This window comes from Bombus vancouverensis, chromosome 4 (assembly GCF_051014615.1).
Source record: "Bombus vancouverensis nearcticus chromosome 4, iyBomVanc1_principal, whole genome shotgun sequence".
Classification (NCBI taxonomy): Eukaryota; Metazoa; Arthropoda; class Insecta; order Hymenoptera; family Apidae; genus Bombus; species Bombus vancouverensis.
The window spans coordinates 13,965,145-13,981,711 of record NC_134914.1 but is presented as its reverse complement, the minus strand read 5'-3'; the positions used below and the strand labels follow the sequence as shown (position 1 = coordinate 13,981,711).

Sequence of the window (16,567 nt, the reverse complement as noted above, 5' to 3'; positions counted from 1 at the left end):
ATTGTAGCGAAGACCATTATTGATTTGTTTTTGAATACAAGGGTTATTTTTGTTACTATACACTATATACATACACGGATAGACGTACATGTAGTCTGCGTTCATTGTCAGGGCGAACTTAACAAGCATTGCACACTTGACGCATTCATTGTGTCGGTGTTGGTAAAATTATTCTAAATAAGAAAATTTAATATTCATAATAAATAACATAAATTTGTATTATAGGCAATATTTTTTAAGTAAATCTGTACGAATGAAACAGAAAGAAGTTTTGTATAAATATATTGGTATAAATATTATTGCCCCTCTAGTTAATGTGCAAAAGCGGTTCTTGGAACAAAATTGTATTATTTTAAGAAACGAAATATAGTTACAGAAAATAATTTCTTAGAATTCTTTTATAACAAATTTTACAATTAACAGGTTATTTTGAAACAGATCGTAAAAATTGTATAAGTTATATTTTATATGATGTTAAATTTTCTTAAAATCATTTTAAAAACTTTACACAAAATAAAAATTATTTTCTTATATTTATTTATAAGTTTTTCATTTACCTTTATCTTTTATATCATACAATCTTTATTGCTATGAGAAGATTTGGTAAATGTACAATAAATAAAATTGTAATAAAAAAAAGATGTTTATAACGTCTTAAACATTGATATAATGAATGTAACTGTATATCCAAATACTAGATTAAATACATATAGAATTATTGGTAAAAATATATTTATTCAGATTAAAAAATATTATGAGAACATATGTACACACATAATAATGAGACTCTACTACCATATTAATTAGACTGTAAGAGCTATCCGCAATCTAATCATAACTATATTGGTAAAGTTAGAAACAAATCTGAAAATGTACATTGAGGCTATAAGAGATTTATCACTTAATTTATTATGTACAAATTTCATTTGACCTTTTTCATTTTCTTAGTTTTCTCTTTTTTCTTATGTTTCTTTTTATTTTCTTTCGTCATTTGTTTCTTTCTTTGTTCTTTTTTCAATTTTTTCTTTCCTTTTTTCATATCTTCATCCGAAGATACATCAGAATCATTAGAACTTGAACTAGTTGAAGAGCTTGAAGATGACGATGATTCGCTTGAACTAGAAAGAGAAGAATCTGCAGAAGAATCAGAAGCACTCTCACTTTTTTGTTCTAATACTGGAATTATGACAGGTTTTGGATGAGATTTTAAATGTTCCCTTAAATCGTCTGTGAGACCACCCAAACCAATGGATGTAAAGAAATTGATTGCAAAACGTGTGTTCTTAGGGTCATCTCTGGGAAACAACCCTTCAAAAGCATGTTTTAACGTAACATCTTTCACACGTTGATTAAGTTTAGATAGTCCCATGTATTCAGAAAGTTCTTGAAACAAAATTTTTATAAATATCCTATTGGAACTTGTTGTATCCTCTTCGGTTAATTTTATACAAGATAATACTTCCCACGATATAGAATCAGTAAATAGTAAATGAGCAAAAAACTTTGATACATTACGCAATTTATTTGTATCTAGACGGTGTATTGTATGATATGAGTCTTGAAAAATTTGCTCAAATGGTGTGACATACATCTTATTAATGGCACAAAACCGACCAGCCAACAATCCAAAGAATTTTTCATATGTTCTCATTTCTGCACAACAATCTAAGAACATATGACAGAGTTCAGTTTCTTGACCAGGTTTTAGTTGCATTTTCATTAATTTGTGTGCACATTCTTCAAAATCAAGCGATGAATGTATTGTTAAATATATTGTTCTTCTGAGTGCAGTTAGATTTGTCTCTGTGTTATCTACTATTATATCTTCTTTCCCTTCTGCCACAGCAGTACTATCTTCGTCAGAACTTTCTTCTTCGTCATCTTCTTCTTCACTTTCTGAACCACTGACATCTGAATTTAGTATTTCTTTACTTAGTTCTTTATATTTATCTTCATTATTAATGTATTCTGCATCAAACTTAAATACATTTAATATATCTTGAGAATCTGTTGCTTCATCTAATGTTATTAAATGAGTAAATTGATTCTCTTCTTCTACGAGATCAAGTTCTTCTGGAACTGCTTCATGATCCTTGAATCCATCTTTTCTAACTTGAAATATAACTTCAATCATATATTGAACTCGTTTATCTAATTGTCCTTCATGTAATATATTTCTTAGCATTTCGAATATAGCCTCAATACCCTTTCTAGAAACTTCTGTTAATTTCATGCCACATTCTTTTAAAAATGCTATTGCTACTTCTACTGAGTCATCTGTTGGTGTTTCCACTAATAAAGTCAAAATTTCTAAAGCCACAATCTCGTGTGCTACTCTTTGATTTACCAAATGTGCTATAAATGTCCCAGAAGATATACACAAAGGTTTGTCATTCCTTCTAAAACCACGTTTAAACTGTATTACTAGACGTTTTAATATTAATTCTCCTATATTTGGAAACTTAGAATTAATAATTGCAGTGAGGGCTGCATAAACAGATGTAAAGGTTGGTGATGCTGCTTGAGCTTGTATGATAGATCTAGCGAGCAAACCTCTACCTCTAACAATATTTTCTTTTAAAAGTTCTCGAGTTATAAGTCCAATATTACTGACGTTAACTTTATTAATATAACCATGTATAGATTTTTTTAGGGCTTCCCATGCAATGCGTTGATATGCAGCTCCTGATTTATCAGTAATCTCAGCTTGCATTATTCGTAACTTTGCAGGTGGTATATAAGCACCACCTGTTCTTGATGTTAAAAGATCAACTGTTCGATTTTGTCTTGCTTCATCCGAAGCATTTGTTTCTCCTTTTTCCATTTCTTTATCTGTAATCTTATTTCTTTCTGGCATTTTTTTATTTTCCTTTGCCTCCCGATGATCTTTTACTTTCCTTAATTTGTGTCGTTCGTATGACCGCTCTTCTCTATTGGTTTCTTCGAAATCACGATTTCTCCTATGAGAAACATTCTTTCTATTATTCCTATTGTCATAATAATAATGATCTCGATCACGTTCCTGATCACGATCACGGTTACGCTCACGAGTTTTATCTCGATCTCGACTTCGATCAGAATCTCTCGAATGTCTATAATCTTCTCTCGTCTCTTTCGTCTTTGAGTGTGATCTCTTCATTTTCAAATTATATTTCTGTTCAAGTTATAATTGTTTATCTGATATTATAGGATCCACCATATGTATCAAATACTAATGAACATGAACATATAAACAACTCTAGGCACTCATAAATATATCATATCCAAAACATAAACGAAACTTGACGAAACTGTCCACGTTGGACGATCGTAAACATAAGTTGGAAACTCCTGTGGTGGGGATAAGACTCCTAATATCGAGAGAGATACTTTACAAATCGGCCGCTGTCCATCGAGACCATAGCGCTGAGACCGACTGTTAAACTTTTGCATCTAACGCCACCTTTGTCATCCTTACCATTGAAGATAAAGAATAGAAGCTAAATTACTTTCCATAACCTTCTTCAATTTCTTTGATATACAGTATTTCATGTACTACAGAAGAATGTTATTTACATAAATGTAGATTTATATAATAGAATAAAGTTCAATTACAGACACGGTCGTGTTGCAAATTGCAGGTACAGGGCGCACTGTATGACGAAGTCCAACAAATCGATTGAAGCGCCTTACTTGAGAAACATTCTCTGGTCGCCTAAGAGCCTTATCCCCTCTACTGGAGTTTCGAAATCTGTATGACCGTACAGTACAACCGTGCTATAACCTAACATTTAGGTAATATAACCTAAACCAAAATATTCGATTAAATACATCATATATTAATATTTATTAGTTTGGAATAAAATATGCACATTATTTTTAAGAATGAAATCTTGTTTTTATTGGAAGATATAATACATGCTGTTTTAATTTACAAAAAAGAAAATAATAAAAACATGTGAATGAAAATGACAATTGATATACAGATATTATTCATTTCATGGTGCGCAAGATTTGTATAAATTCCTGTACAAAATACAACACTTGGTATTTTTTTCGTACACTATAATATACATACATGTATATTTTCTCAAGAAAATTTAACTTAGACATTAATCCACCACTTTTTAATCTTTCATAGTTAAAAAATAACCTGGAGATCTAAATACATAAAAATCTTATCAGTCCAATAAGTTACTGATCTTAGTTTGATAACCATACTATTCGTCGTCCCTTTTCATCGTACATTTTTGTAATAACCGTTATAAAATTAAATCAAAGATAAAACAGTAATGTTTATTTTATTTATAATCGAAGACGATCACCTGGTAATTGGCAACCACCGCCACCGTGGCCATGACCGGATACCAATTTACGATCGGTTCAACAACCTGTGTCGCTGTTCTACGATTCCCATCTTTATAATTCAACCATTTAAAATGAAATAGCACGGATATACATCGTATTATTTCGCAATGTCACTTATGTCGCGTGCTGTTTTTTGACATTCAAAAGAAATCCGCGTAAGTGAAAGTGTTGGGAAAATAAATGCAAGAGAGCCAATACTATAACACGAAACAGTTTCGAATATCAGGGGAAGACATTACTCAGCAAATACGGGGTGACTCAAAAAACACAGGAGACGCGTTCCGTTTTTTTTCGCATTATAAAGTCACAACCACAGAAAAAGGAAGAGAAAATAAACAAGAAAAATAAAATAAGATTGCAACATCTGGCTGCCAAATTTGTCTTTGTACGGATTAAGAAGTTAATAACTGACATTGCTCTCGTGTTCGTTCGTGTGGGGAAAATAGGGTGCATACATACAACATCGAAAAGCGTGTAATAACATTATTTTTTTAGACAGAAACTTACCTAATCTGTATTCGAAGTCCCGTGTTTGTAAATCTACCGTTAAAAGACGCTATCTAACGTTAAAAGAATAGTGCGCGATCGCTGAAATTCTACTGAAATTTTACTGGTGAGCAAATATCTCTCCTTGACGTTAAATCGTAAATTTTACACATCATGTGTATAAAGAAATTTTAAAGAGGGAAACAACCGACACGATAATGAAAGTGATGGAAAAACACCATATCTTGCAATATTTTATTAATATTTGCAAAATCATGCAAAGAGGTTAGGATACTAGATGTTGACTCAACAATTTTCTTTCACTTACTAGGGATTTTAGCAATACTGTGTTACGTTACGAGCGAGCAAGTTAAACACGGATTGAACAGCTGATGCTTCATTGAGACCGGCGAAATGTCAAAGTCTAGGCAAATTGTAAGTTACCCTACTATTAAATGATTAACCTCAACCAATTAATCCGTATAGACCGCTTGATTGAAACGGAACAACGTTTTATTAATAAAATAGGTCATTCGTTTCAGAAATTTCGAAAATTTTACAATTCATGTAGTAACGTGTAACTTACTAAAAGTTCCCAGATATCTTATTCCTTAATCTTATTCCTTTGTTTTCCTTTTATGGTTTTTGAAAATTTACAATGATGATACACTAAAAAATATACTGTATTGAAAATTTAATCTAATAAATGCGTTTTTAATAAATATTGCTCTAATATTTGTTTTTCATATCTGAATATTTATTTTTCTATATAAGTTTCTATGTTTATAAATAAATTGCAAATATATATTGAAATATTATATCCATACAATATTTCTTACACCAAATAATGTTTTTTTTATATTTATTTATCTGATATTATTATACATGTATTTTTTGTTGTAAATAAAATTTTTATATAAGTTAATTTCTACTTAACAAATAAATATTATTGTAAGAAATGTTAATACTTTTATGGAGTTATTGACACACAACCATTCTTTAATGTTTAAAATGTACTATAATGAACTTAAATTGAAGTGTAAATGTAATGTTGAAATGTGTGAAATGTAATATATATGAATCTTTGATTATAGATATTTATTTGTTTACAGACCTTACGTGTGCAATGTTCAGAAGGAACAAAGCGTATAGATGTAAATCTGTCTGATACAATTTCTCAATTGTATGATAAGGTTTGTCCTTTTAATATCATGGAACAACAGTGTATAATCATATAAATATTAATTCATTTTTCAAAATTGTAGGTCTCTAAAGCCTTTGAATTGAATACTTTTGGATTTGGACTCTATAAGGAACGAAATCATAAAAATGAACTTCCAGTTTCTCATAACAGAACAATTTCAGGAGCACATCTTTCTCATGGAGATATGTTATATCTGGCTCCTCAGAGTAGTACACAGTTGTGGAGTACTCCCTCAACTAGTACTGCCAATATTGATATTTCTCAAGGTTTTAATTATATCACTTCATTTTTCTTATTAGTTGAACTTAATGTTACATTAACTTTATTCTATACTAGAAACAAAACCAATGGATGAAACAGAGACTAGCAACCATACTTTCAATGCTTCTCGATCTGTATCAAATGCAATGGAAGACGTTGATGAACAATTATGGAAACTTGATGGTAAAATACAAAGAAAACGTGATGAAAAACTGTAAGTGAATATAAGTATAAATAAATTTTGTATATAAAATTATATTAAATATGTTGTAATTCGTTTAATAGATGTAGACATGGTGCAAATGGATGCTGTGTTCATTGTACTCCTTTAGAACCTTTTGATGAAGTTTATCTTAAGGAACAAAATATAAAACATTTGTCTTTTCATTCGTATCTCAGGAAACTCACTGCTGGAGTTGATAGGTATGTTCAGCTCTATGTTACGTAATATTCCATATACAACCTTTAAATATTTTATAGGGGGAAGTTTATACAATTAGAAGATATAAACTGCCGTATAAAAACTGGTTGTAAAGATCATCCACCTTGGCCACGAGGTATATGTAGCAAATGCCAACCAAGCTCTATTACTCTGAATCGACAAACTTATCGTCACGTGGACAACGTTATGTTTGAAAATCCAAGCTTAGTTGAACACTTTCTCAATTATTGGCGCAGCACTGGTCATCAACGTATTGGATTTTTATACGGAAGATACGAAATACATACAGATGTACCATTAGGCATTAGAGCTGTTGTCGCGGCTATTTACGAGCCACCACAGGTACTTTAATAGAAATAAATAATATTAAAACTATCATATCTACAAGCATTCTTGTAATCTACAATGTAACCATAATTATTTTAGGAAAGTACAAAAAATTCTATACGACTTTTACCGGATGAAAAAGAAGTGGTAGTGGATGAATTGGCTCATTTACTTAATTTAAAAAGAGTTGGATGGATTTTTACAGACCTTATAGTTGACGATATCAAGAAGGGAACGGTAAATTTATCTGCGACTAACCTGTATTTTTCTTTCTCATAAACTAAAGTCCTTAATTAATAGCATTAGTTTAATTTATCCAGGTAAAACACGTTCGAAATATAGAAAGTCATTTTTTATCTGCTCAAGAATGTATTATGGCTGGGTATTTCCAAAACAAATATCCAAATCCCTGTCGTTTTTCTCCTAATAATTATTTTGGTTCAAAGTTTGTTACTGTTTGTGTTACTGGTAAGTCACTTGCATCATATTGTTAATCAAACTGCTTTGTTTTGATGTATATATGTATATATATACACAAAAAATCTGAATTATTAAATAGTACATATTGATTATAGGTGATGAGAAAAATCAAATTCATATGGAAGGTTATCAAGTGTCCAATCAATGCATGGCATTGGTTCGAGATAGCTGCTTGGTTCCTACGAAAGATGCTCCAGAATTGGGCTATGTAATTGAATCAACAGATAAACAGTATGTCCCAGATGTCTTCTACAAGGTGAGTACATCCATTTTTTATTCAAATACATTTAATTAATTCCCTCTGCTTGAAATTAAGATGGCAATGTAGCTTTAAATTTGATTATGAATTTGCATATTGTGATGAAAATATGACACTGCTGAATTATATCTTACATGCTAATAGTATTAAGGAAGGTGAAGGTATGCATAAAGTATACACGAATGAAAGAGAAACAGTTTATAACTCAAAATTGATTGATTAAAAGTACATTTAAATTGGGTAACGAACTTCATTTCGTACATGTATAATGAAATAACAGAACTGTTTAAGCAAGTGCACTACGGATATGCGCTTCCGTAGGCTGTAAACAAAATGACCTCAATTTTCATATGTAAGATGATTACGCCTTAACTTAAAAAGGGGTGAGTGAGGAATAGAAAAAGAAAAGGACACGGGAGAGAGAAAGAAAAAAAAATAATAGATGGAAAGAAAAAACGAGAGAAAAACTTATCGCAAAATTATAGCCGCTCAACCGTTTAATTCGAACGCGAGGGGCAAGGTAAATCGTCGGTTGTTAGAATCGATATTACAAGCTATGCGTTGTTACCTCATCACGTTCATAAAAATATATGTAGTATATATATATTTATATATATATATACGCGCGCGCGTGGATATTTTGTGTATACAGGTGGGCTTCTAGCTTCACTCGCTTCGGTAAACACATGAATTTATACGCATCTAGATTCAAAAGTGTCGACTGAGTTTCCCGGTTGTTTTTTTTTATTTTCTTACAACGACCGAAACGAGAGAAATTCATTCGAGCTCGACCACCCTTCGATCGTCGTACGTATTTACGCAGTGATATTTAATTCTAACGGCGATTCTTACATTCATCGCGATGCAACGAGTCCGCCCTTTCTTTTCTTTCTTCATTGCAAAACGCGACGAGTTAGCTAATTAACAAGTGTTAAAACTTTCAAGTTCAACATCGAATGAGGCTTTCTTCGAAAAAGGCATCCGCGACGTCGAGGGCGTGCAATTTTCTATAATACGTGAGTGCGCTTTTTGTTTCTACGCGCCGATTTACAGAACACTCTTTTACAACGCGTTTCTTCGCACACGGGTACATGGTAATATGATACATAACGATGGGATTCTTTTACGAGGATTGAGACGAGTAGTATAACGCATTACATTATCGTAGTACTTCGATATACAGCATCGAGGAATGATTCGTTTATAATATATATTCGCTCATTTCGTTCGTATTTTTCTGATCAGACGACGAGGCTTACAATCTACATAGTAGTAGTTAGGCCTTGCATACATTTTCATCTTGAGATCTAACCTTAAATACAGTTAATTTACGGCGGTCAACTAGACCACAGCAAAGAGCAAAAAGGGAGTAGTATATCCTTGAGTCGTCCGATAGGAACCGCAATTTTCCTCGACTCGTTTCATCGCGCAATTACTTGTTCCCTTTCAGCTCCTTTTTCTCTCCTCTGAAAAAAGAAACGGAACGATACGTGATCGTTAATCGGACGAAATAAAATTGGCCCTTTGACGCACCGACGTATCGTTCTAACCGTCAACGTTCTAAACGACCTGCGTGTATGAAATTACGACCTTTTGACTTTTTACGAAGTCACGTATTTCGATTATAAAACAAAAAAAGAGAGTTCCCGCCTGTACGTTTGTTTGTTTCTTTTCTTGTTTGTTTGCTTGTTTTTTTTTTCTTACAAATATATGAACATATGTGTATACACATACAAGTTTATCCCATTTTCCGTAAATATTCCTCATCTACACGATATTTTTTTTTTCTTCTTTTTGTTTTTACTACCTATGATCTAAAACATTAGCAACGCCCATAGGGCGACACCGTTAACCACGGCACTTGTTAAATCCCGTACGATACCCTCTATATCAACTATACATAGCAATATGCCAATAGCCAAAATAAACGTCGAACTTCTTCTAAAACAAATGTCGTACAGCTAGAAGTCGTATCGATATCACGATCGATCTTGAGGTACGTATTATCGATCATCGTCGTTATTGTAGATACAGAATCATATTGATTCCCAATCAATAGCAAAATATGGATCTTTATTTCTTCTTTCTTCTCTTATGCGTCCACGTTTAAAAATAGATTCAATATCTTTAGAATTCTATTGTTAATAGTTAATTAAATTGTGTGACTCATATGGAGCATCGCGATTCATGGAGCTACATATATGGTCGCGACGGTGTCTCTCAACATGTAATATCATTTATCGTTGGATATTATATATACGTGACTTTTTTTTTTGTTTTGTTTGTTTAATTAAACACCCCATTCCCTATATCGAACGCGTCAGAGATACCGTCGCGAACTCGTAAAACTTCTTCCTTTTTTTTCTTCAGTTATCTAGAACGGGATAATGTAAAGTATACGGGTAGAACTTGATTACCCTTCGGTGTATACTAACCGCAATAATGTTGTCGTTACAATTTACCGCATTTCGTAATTAGAATATTCTTCGTAGGCTTGCCCGTTTGATCACCAAATGTAGATATCTTCTCGACTAATTCTAGTCCTTCGACGACGTGGCCAAAGATTCCTGTGAATCCGCGCATCTCTTGTAGTATTATACGAAATTGTGAACCGACCATACCAAGGTTATCATGTCGCTTTTGCGTTCGCCGCATTCCCACTGCTCCTCTCACTGCAGGGAATTTCGTGTCGTCCGGCATAAAGTAACCATCCTCGAATATGCTCCTTCCTCCGCGACCATTGTTTAGCTCAAAATCACCAGTAATCACGGATTCGCCTTCCCAGCACTGAAAGATCGTGCAACCCTTGTAACCGACTCCGACTTCACCGGTCGCCAGAACACTAAAATTTTTGGCCATTTTTGGAGCTGCATCCGGCCTCACTTCTATCACGATACGGCCATGCGGAGATCCGTTCACTTCGATGTTGAAGTAATACAGAGGATAAGGGTTCGAAGGTCCTCGAAGAGATGCTGCTATTCCGCTGGACGGCGGTTGAGAGGATGAGTGGACGGTTACCAAACTTCCGCCACCAGTACCGACTCCTTCCGGTATAAATGTCGATTGTTGCTGTGGATGTAACATCGCATTTGGAGGTGCGGGCGGAACGGGTTTAACGGACGGCGAACCAGGTGGAATGAGAAGTTGCTGCGGGGTTGCCGGCGGCGGTGGACCTTGGTGTACATGAACGGAGCCCGGTGGTGCTGGTTGCGGTTGCATCATGTTTGAATGATACTCTATGGAACCGTTTTGCATGTGTTGCTTACTAACTACATGTCTCGAATATAGCTGCGACATGCAATAATTTGCGAGGAACAGTATCGGATTTTGTGAAGCCGCCAAATGATTTGGTAATCTACCGCCATTACTAGTTCCTTGAGAAACGATCGATTCTCCCGTGTGAATTCCAGCCAACGCTTGTTTTAATAGCGCAAAATCAAATACCACTCCCGAGTTACCAATCAAATCGTCGAGTTGGCACTGCAACATCATTTCTTGGTACTTTGATTGCAATCTTTGTTTCTCGAGTATGAGTTGCGAATGCAAATTGTATACATCGTTAGGACTGTCGATCATCTGAAGACTAGCTTTCGCTTTCCCAAGCGTTTCTCGCGCGTCCGTTATCTCAGGAAAATGACTCCAGCCATTCTGAAGATCGGTCTCAACATGTGTTTTTAACGTTACACAAGCTTCTAACACCTTTATTAAGAATTCTCGTTGCTGCATAGCCAGTCTTTGAATCTCGGTCGATAACTTTCCCATAGCAACTAATTCCAATTGAACCTAAAAAAACACATCCACATGCATTCTTCCTCTAATTCGAACATCACGTACCGGCTACCGATATCTCTTTAATACGCGCAAAACTGCGTATATATACATGCCGACAACAAATGTACCAGCAAATAAAACTCATTCTAAAACTTACATCGGATATGAGTTGTTCTTTGGCATCAGTTTGCGATTTAATCTGGTGACCTGGGTGTTCTTGTGGAGTGGCGCATGCTCTGCAAAGTGCAGTGCAACATGTCGCACACCACAATGCCAGAGGCATTCCGTGCGTGTGACAATTCTCACTCTGTAACAATGTTATAATAATCATACATTTCATATGATTCTTTTACATTATATATTATAATATATTCTCATATGGTAAACCGATAACCATTTTCCATTCCAAAAAGAATTTCAAGTATTAAAATTACATCCTATATTTTAAACGGAAACTATTTGCAGGCCTTATAACATAATCCTATTACTATTAGAACTTATGTTGATATGGCTTCAGAGCTGCATGCTTTCTTTACCATTTATGTATGATCTGACAATGCAAATAACCAGCTGACAAACCCAAAATCGTTAAGGAAAAGTTATCTGTACCTTTCTTTCCTTATCATTTGTCTTTCCAGATGTGTTGTTCGTGGTGATTTTTAAGTGAGACAAATTATTCGTTAGAACAAGGAGAGAAGAGTGCGTCGGTAGAGCGTCCGGTCCTTGATCACCCAGGTCCGTCCTCTTCCAGCAATGCGCGCAAAACAACTCACGTCCCTTTAATAAATTGTTCTCTATGCAACGCAAGCAAAAGTAATGCTTGCAACTAAGATATTTCGGGCATTGCTCCGCGTCGTTATACTTCTGCTTGCAATAACTGCAAAGCGTCAGTTCTTCTAAATCCGTTAGAACGCTTGGATCCAGCATCTGGAAAATGATAAAATATTATTCATTAATTATTCTTTTATTCTTTGTAATCGTAGGCCTTTACGTTATTCGAAATATTCAAAAACTACCATTTTACCTGGTTAAATCATTGTAATCTTATACGGAATTATACGAAAAGGGACACAGATAATTTATGAAAGATTGAGTTAGAAGAAAGTATACATATAAGAAATGTTCGTTTCGTTATATGTATGCGTCGTACTATTTAGGAAAATAATATAAAGGTCGAGCTTGATATACCTATTTCTAATAACAATGGTTCAACATTTGAACTCATGTTGTTTTCTTTTCGTCTTTTTTTCTCTGTTCCACTCTCTCCTTTGTCTTACATGATACAATTCGCAGTTTTTATAAAATGTGTCTTTAAATTTATCTACGAAAATTGTTGACTATTGAAGCATACTACGTATTTTATTATTCAAACAATATCAAATATTTTATACATATTTATTTCGTTATTGGTACATATATATGTATTCTTGTTTGTGATATATTCTATACAAGGTTTTAGAATCGTTCATTGCGATGCGATTTATTTCATGAATGAACTTGGGAATATCTTTTCTTTGATCGAACGTATGTATGTACGACGAAAACATATCATTTTGTTTTTTTTCTTCTTAACCAAATACAAAACAAGGGAACAAAAGAAAGATCGAATTCCTTAGTACAATATACAAATTAGAACCGCAATTCTTTTACTTGATTCCTCTCTTTCTACTATTTTCCTTTTTTTTTTCGTTCGTGCGCTGTAAAACTGTTTCATAACACGCCACATTAGGTTCAATCGTGTTATTTCATTGTATTGTCTCTAAGCACGAACTCGTCCTCAGAAGGTTAGCCTCTTATCTGACACATCGACTACAACATCAAAATTATTATGCAACAATTTGGCTGACACTACTGATACGTAAAAAATGACATTTCATGGGAGAACGCGCATGCGTGGAAAATCCCGCCAAAACGTAAGGGGGTCGAACAGTCGAAGTTTTGGGATTTACCATTCGTTAACGGGGAAAGCGTATTAAGGGGAAAGGCAGCTAACAGAGGTAGACGTATATAGAATGGTCACATTTCTTAGTTCTGGCAAAGCATATTTCAAACACCAATAGCTGTAACCGATAAAACCTTCGGCCGTATGATATATGGATTCTTGCAGCTTATCGCCGAGTACTTTCCGTGATATTACGGCTGTCACCACTTGTGACAAGTCCACGGTTTAAGTTAAAAATGACTCGAACGCGGACTACTACGTGTTAGGCAAATTCCGCGGGAATATTCTACTTAAGTTTGTTCTCTCGGTCGTATCATCTCGGTGTTTATACGTACACGCTTGCTTCTTTCTCTACCTCTCGTTCTCGCTCTCGTTTGTCAGTCCTCTACACACTTCTTTCACACTGTCTCTTTCTATCTTATTCACATACATATGCATGCACACTCGTCTCTTTTCTCGTGCTCACAATGGCATACAACACGCGCGCGCGCGCGCGTCACAGAGAACACGTCTACACACAATACACACTTACACAGAAAGCATATGCCTTCTCCTTATCACGCATTCAAGCGCGCGCACACGCACGCATTATACTACACATACATACTCTCCTTTTCATTCTTTCTCTTTTGCTTCTTGCTTGTTCTTTCTTTCGTTGGATTGTAGGAGCGTAAATGTTCCGTACCGTGTATACGATTCGTGATCGTCTCCTTGCCGCGCGATGGAGGCTGATCGTTGGCACTCGTCACTCCTAACGTAATACCGTGACGATGATTATTCCGTAACTTTTGTTCGAATATACGATTTAGGACTTTAATTTACATCGGGATTGACGTAGTATTGTGCGGTTCCGCACGCAGGAATCGCGAGCACTCCGACGTTTTTCGTCGCCGCAGTTGCCGTCGTCGAGAGCTTTTTACCAAAGCTATATTTTTTTTTGTACTTTTTCACGTTACGTGTTTTACGCTTATCGAACGTCGTGAGTTATTATGGATAACATAACGACGGCGCGCCGGTAACGCGGCGTTACTTCAGTCTTAGCTCGTGCGAACGTTTTGCCACATCATGATGTTTGGTTCACTAAACTAACCACTAGCATGGCGGCGACGACCGACCGACCGACCGACACACACCACAGCGCGCGCTAGTCGCTTACGCTGTTGCTCTCTCCTCTCTTCGTCCCGTATCTTACCCCCTCTCGTCGATCCTAAACCTTCCTCCTTCTCTCTTCCTCTTTCCTCTTTCTTATACACTTTCGGGTTCGACTCGTGGCAAACGGTGCCGGTTTGTCGTCTGCGGCTTCTACCACTGCGCCGCGCATTCGACCAACCATTACAAGTATTATGGACTTGCCTTCATGATCCTTCTTGTAAAATCTAGTTATATCTACTTCAATTCAACCAATCAAATTCTCTAGATGTTACTCGACCTCACGGTCGTATAGAGGTTTGGCAATTCCTGTGATGAGAATAAGACTCTTAAGCGAAGGACAAAAGATTCTCAATTTATTTGCTAAGCAATAAGGCGCTTCAATCGCTGTGTATTGTATAAGTTGTGGACATGGTCGCATATTATGAGATATATATAGATATAAGTGTAGACTGCAAATACCGTGTTGAGAAAATACGTTGAAAAAGAGATAGAGACAAATAACTAGATCTCCCTTTCCTTTTCTATCTGTTAGAAACAAATATTTGTTATCACAATTTTTCTAAAGAATGCGTGGTCTATACTTCTTATACTGTGTGGGAAACGGCTATGATGTATAATTATACGTATATTGTTTTCGCTAACCTGTAGATCGCAGCGCTCTATGTCTAGCGGCAGATTTGTAAAGCGCACCTTATGACATTATCTCTGTCACAGAAGTTGCCAGACTTGCCTGTGTATAGGGACGTGTTGACATACTTATTACAGAATGTCTTTTCAAAATGTTTTCAATACAATTTATCTCAATTTTCATTGCATATTTGCGATTTCTAATAACAAATATCAACGAAACAATATGAATATAGGATAATTTTGGAAAATGTAATAAAATTGAAATATCACAATGAAATGTTCGTCTTTTTGCATTTTAATATTTTGTTTTGTTTGATCTCCAGGAAAAAGATTCTTATGGAAATGAAGTGTCAAGGCTAGCAAGACCTTTGCCAGTAGAATATTTATTGGTAGATATACCTGCATCCACGCCACTTAATCCACAGTTTACTTTTTATGTTAGCAATAATATCACACCATTTCTTATTGAAAATAGGTATGTAAAAAAAGTACATAGAACAGATTATAGTTTTTTAAAATAGTTTCGATGTCAATTTTATTTGGTTTTAGACTCATCGATGGACAAATTCAAGAATTTAGCTCACTTTGTTCTTACATGCAACAATTTAGCAAAGAACAATTTCTAGAAGCAGTTTCAGATTTTCACTTATTAATTTTTATTGCAACAATGGATATGTTTCCAATGAAGGTACAATGTGTTTTCTATTAAATACTCGTCTATTTTAGTTTTATTTCATTGTTATAAAATAGGCTTATTTGTTATTTTAGGACCATATGATGCCATTATTAGAAGCAATTCGTGCAAAAGATAAAGAAAAAGCTATAGAGTGGTCACGTTTAGAACAATGGGCAACAGTAGAGCAACTCATATCTGAAACTACAGCATCTACATCTCAACCAATGTTTGATAATAGCTCAAGGATTTCAGCTTCTGCACTTGCAGAGGGAAGTGGAATAGCAGTTGGTACAGATTCAATTGTAAATTCACCACCTGATCAAGGACTTTGGACTTGTTCACATTGCACATTTCTCAATGCAGCAGATTTTGCAATGTGTGAAATGTGTGGTTTGCCAAGGAATACGTAACAAACTGTCATTATATTGCTTTTGTATGCAATTGAGGGTGTTGTCCTTAAATTGCAAATTTGCTCCTGCAGGTTTTGACAGATACTGTGTTCTTGCAGATATAAAAATTGTTTTCAGCGCATACCTGGCTTTATTTATGAGTGAATAAAAAGAGGAAAAAGTATCTTTCACTGAAATCTA

At 34.8% G+C, this 16,567-nt stretch overlaps 4 protein-coding genes across 8 annotated transcripts in view; 1 reads left to right on the top strand and 3 right to left on the bottom strand.

Annotated features, from left to right (window-relative positions):
* LOC117156607 (uncharacterized) overlaps positions 1-4,873 on the bottom strand; it is a 16,401-nt gene extending 11,528 nt beyond the window's left edge. Inside the window, exon 1 of the mRNA XM_033333793.2 lies at positions 4,855-4,873. The gene's annotated coding sequence lies outside the window, so the exon portion shown is untranslated. The remainder of the gene's footprint in view (positions 1-4,854) is intronic.
* Positions 716-3,619, bottom strand: LOC117156603 (nucampholin). The gene has a single exon (XM_033333784.2). It carries the CDS (start codon positions 3,137-3,139, stop codon positions 923-925), a length of 2,217 nt encoding a protein of 738 aa, XP_033189675.1. The 5' UTR covers positions 3,140-3,619; the 3' UTR covers positions 716-922.
* Npl4 (nuclear protein localization 4) lies at positions 4,822-16,567 on the top strand. The gene is made up of 13 exons (XM_033333787.2): positions 4,822-4,960; positions 5,165-5,268; positions 5,946-6,026; positions 6,099-6,303; positions 6,374-6,512; positions 6,584-6,721; positions 6,779-7,082; positions 7,167-7,304; positions 7,388-7,535; positions 7,643-7,803; positions 15,625-15,776; positions 15,851-15,989; positions 16,070-16,567. Exons 2-13 carry the CDS (start codon positions 5,248-5,250, stop codon positions 16,385-16,387), a joined length of 1,944 nt encoding a protein of 647 aa, XP_033189678.2. The 5' UTR covers positions 4,822-4,960; positions 5,165-5,247; the 3' UTR covers positions 16,388-16,567.
* On the bottom strand, positions 7,990-14,824 carry LOC117156606 (uncharacterized). Of its 5 annotated transcripts, none has more exons than XM_033333790.2 (4): positions 14,712-14,824; positions 12,187-12,504; positions 11,735-11,884; positions 7,990-11,589 (listed from the first exon to the last, which is right to left on the bottom strand). In XM_033333790.2, exons 2-4 carry the CDS (start codon positions 12,502-12,504, stop codon positions 10,258-10,260), a joined length of 1,800 nt encoding a protein of 599 aa, XP_033189681.1. In that variant the 5' UTR covers positions 14,712-14,824; the 3' UTR covers positions 7,990-10,257. The 5 variants fall into 5 exon arrangements, with proteins under 5 accessions (XP_033189681.1, XP_033189679.1, XP_076474249.1 ...); XM_033333788.2 differs by lacking the exon at positions 14,712-14,824 and adding an exon at positions 14,205-14,671; XM_076618134.1 differs by lacking the exon at positions 14,712-14,824 and adding an exon at positions 14,127-14,153.

What these genes read in the sequence shown, in the direction of transcription:
- LOC117156603 (XM_033333784.2), bottom strand. Translation starts at nt 3,139, where the DNA reads ATGAAGAGATCACACTCAAAGACGAAAGAGACGAGAGAAGATTATAGA.
- Npl4 (XM_033333787.2), top strand. Translation starts at nt 5,248, where the DNA reads ATGTCAAAGTCTAGGCAAATT. An exon ending in TTTCTCAATTGTATGATAAG is followed by an intron (nt 6,027 to 6,098) that starts GTTTGTCCTTTT and finishes TCAAAATTGTAG; the next exon opens with GTCTCTAAAGCCTTTGAATT. An exon ending in CTCACTGCTGGAGTTGATAG is followed by an intron (nt 6,722 to 6,778) that starts GTATGTTCAGCT and finishes AATATTTTATAG; the next exon opens with GGGGAAGTTTATACAATTAG.
- LOC117156606 (XM_076618134.1), bottom strand. An exon ending in CAAATGATAAGGAAAGAAAG is followed by an intron (nt 11,885 to 12,186) that starts GTACAGATAACT and finishes ACATTGTTACAG; the next exon opens with AGTGAGAATTGTCACACGCA. An exon ending in AAGAACAACTCATATCCGAT is followed by an intron (nt 11,590 to 11,734) that starts GTAAGTTTTAGA and finishes GTGTTTTTTTAG; the next exon opens with GTTCAATTGGAATTAGTTGC.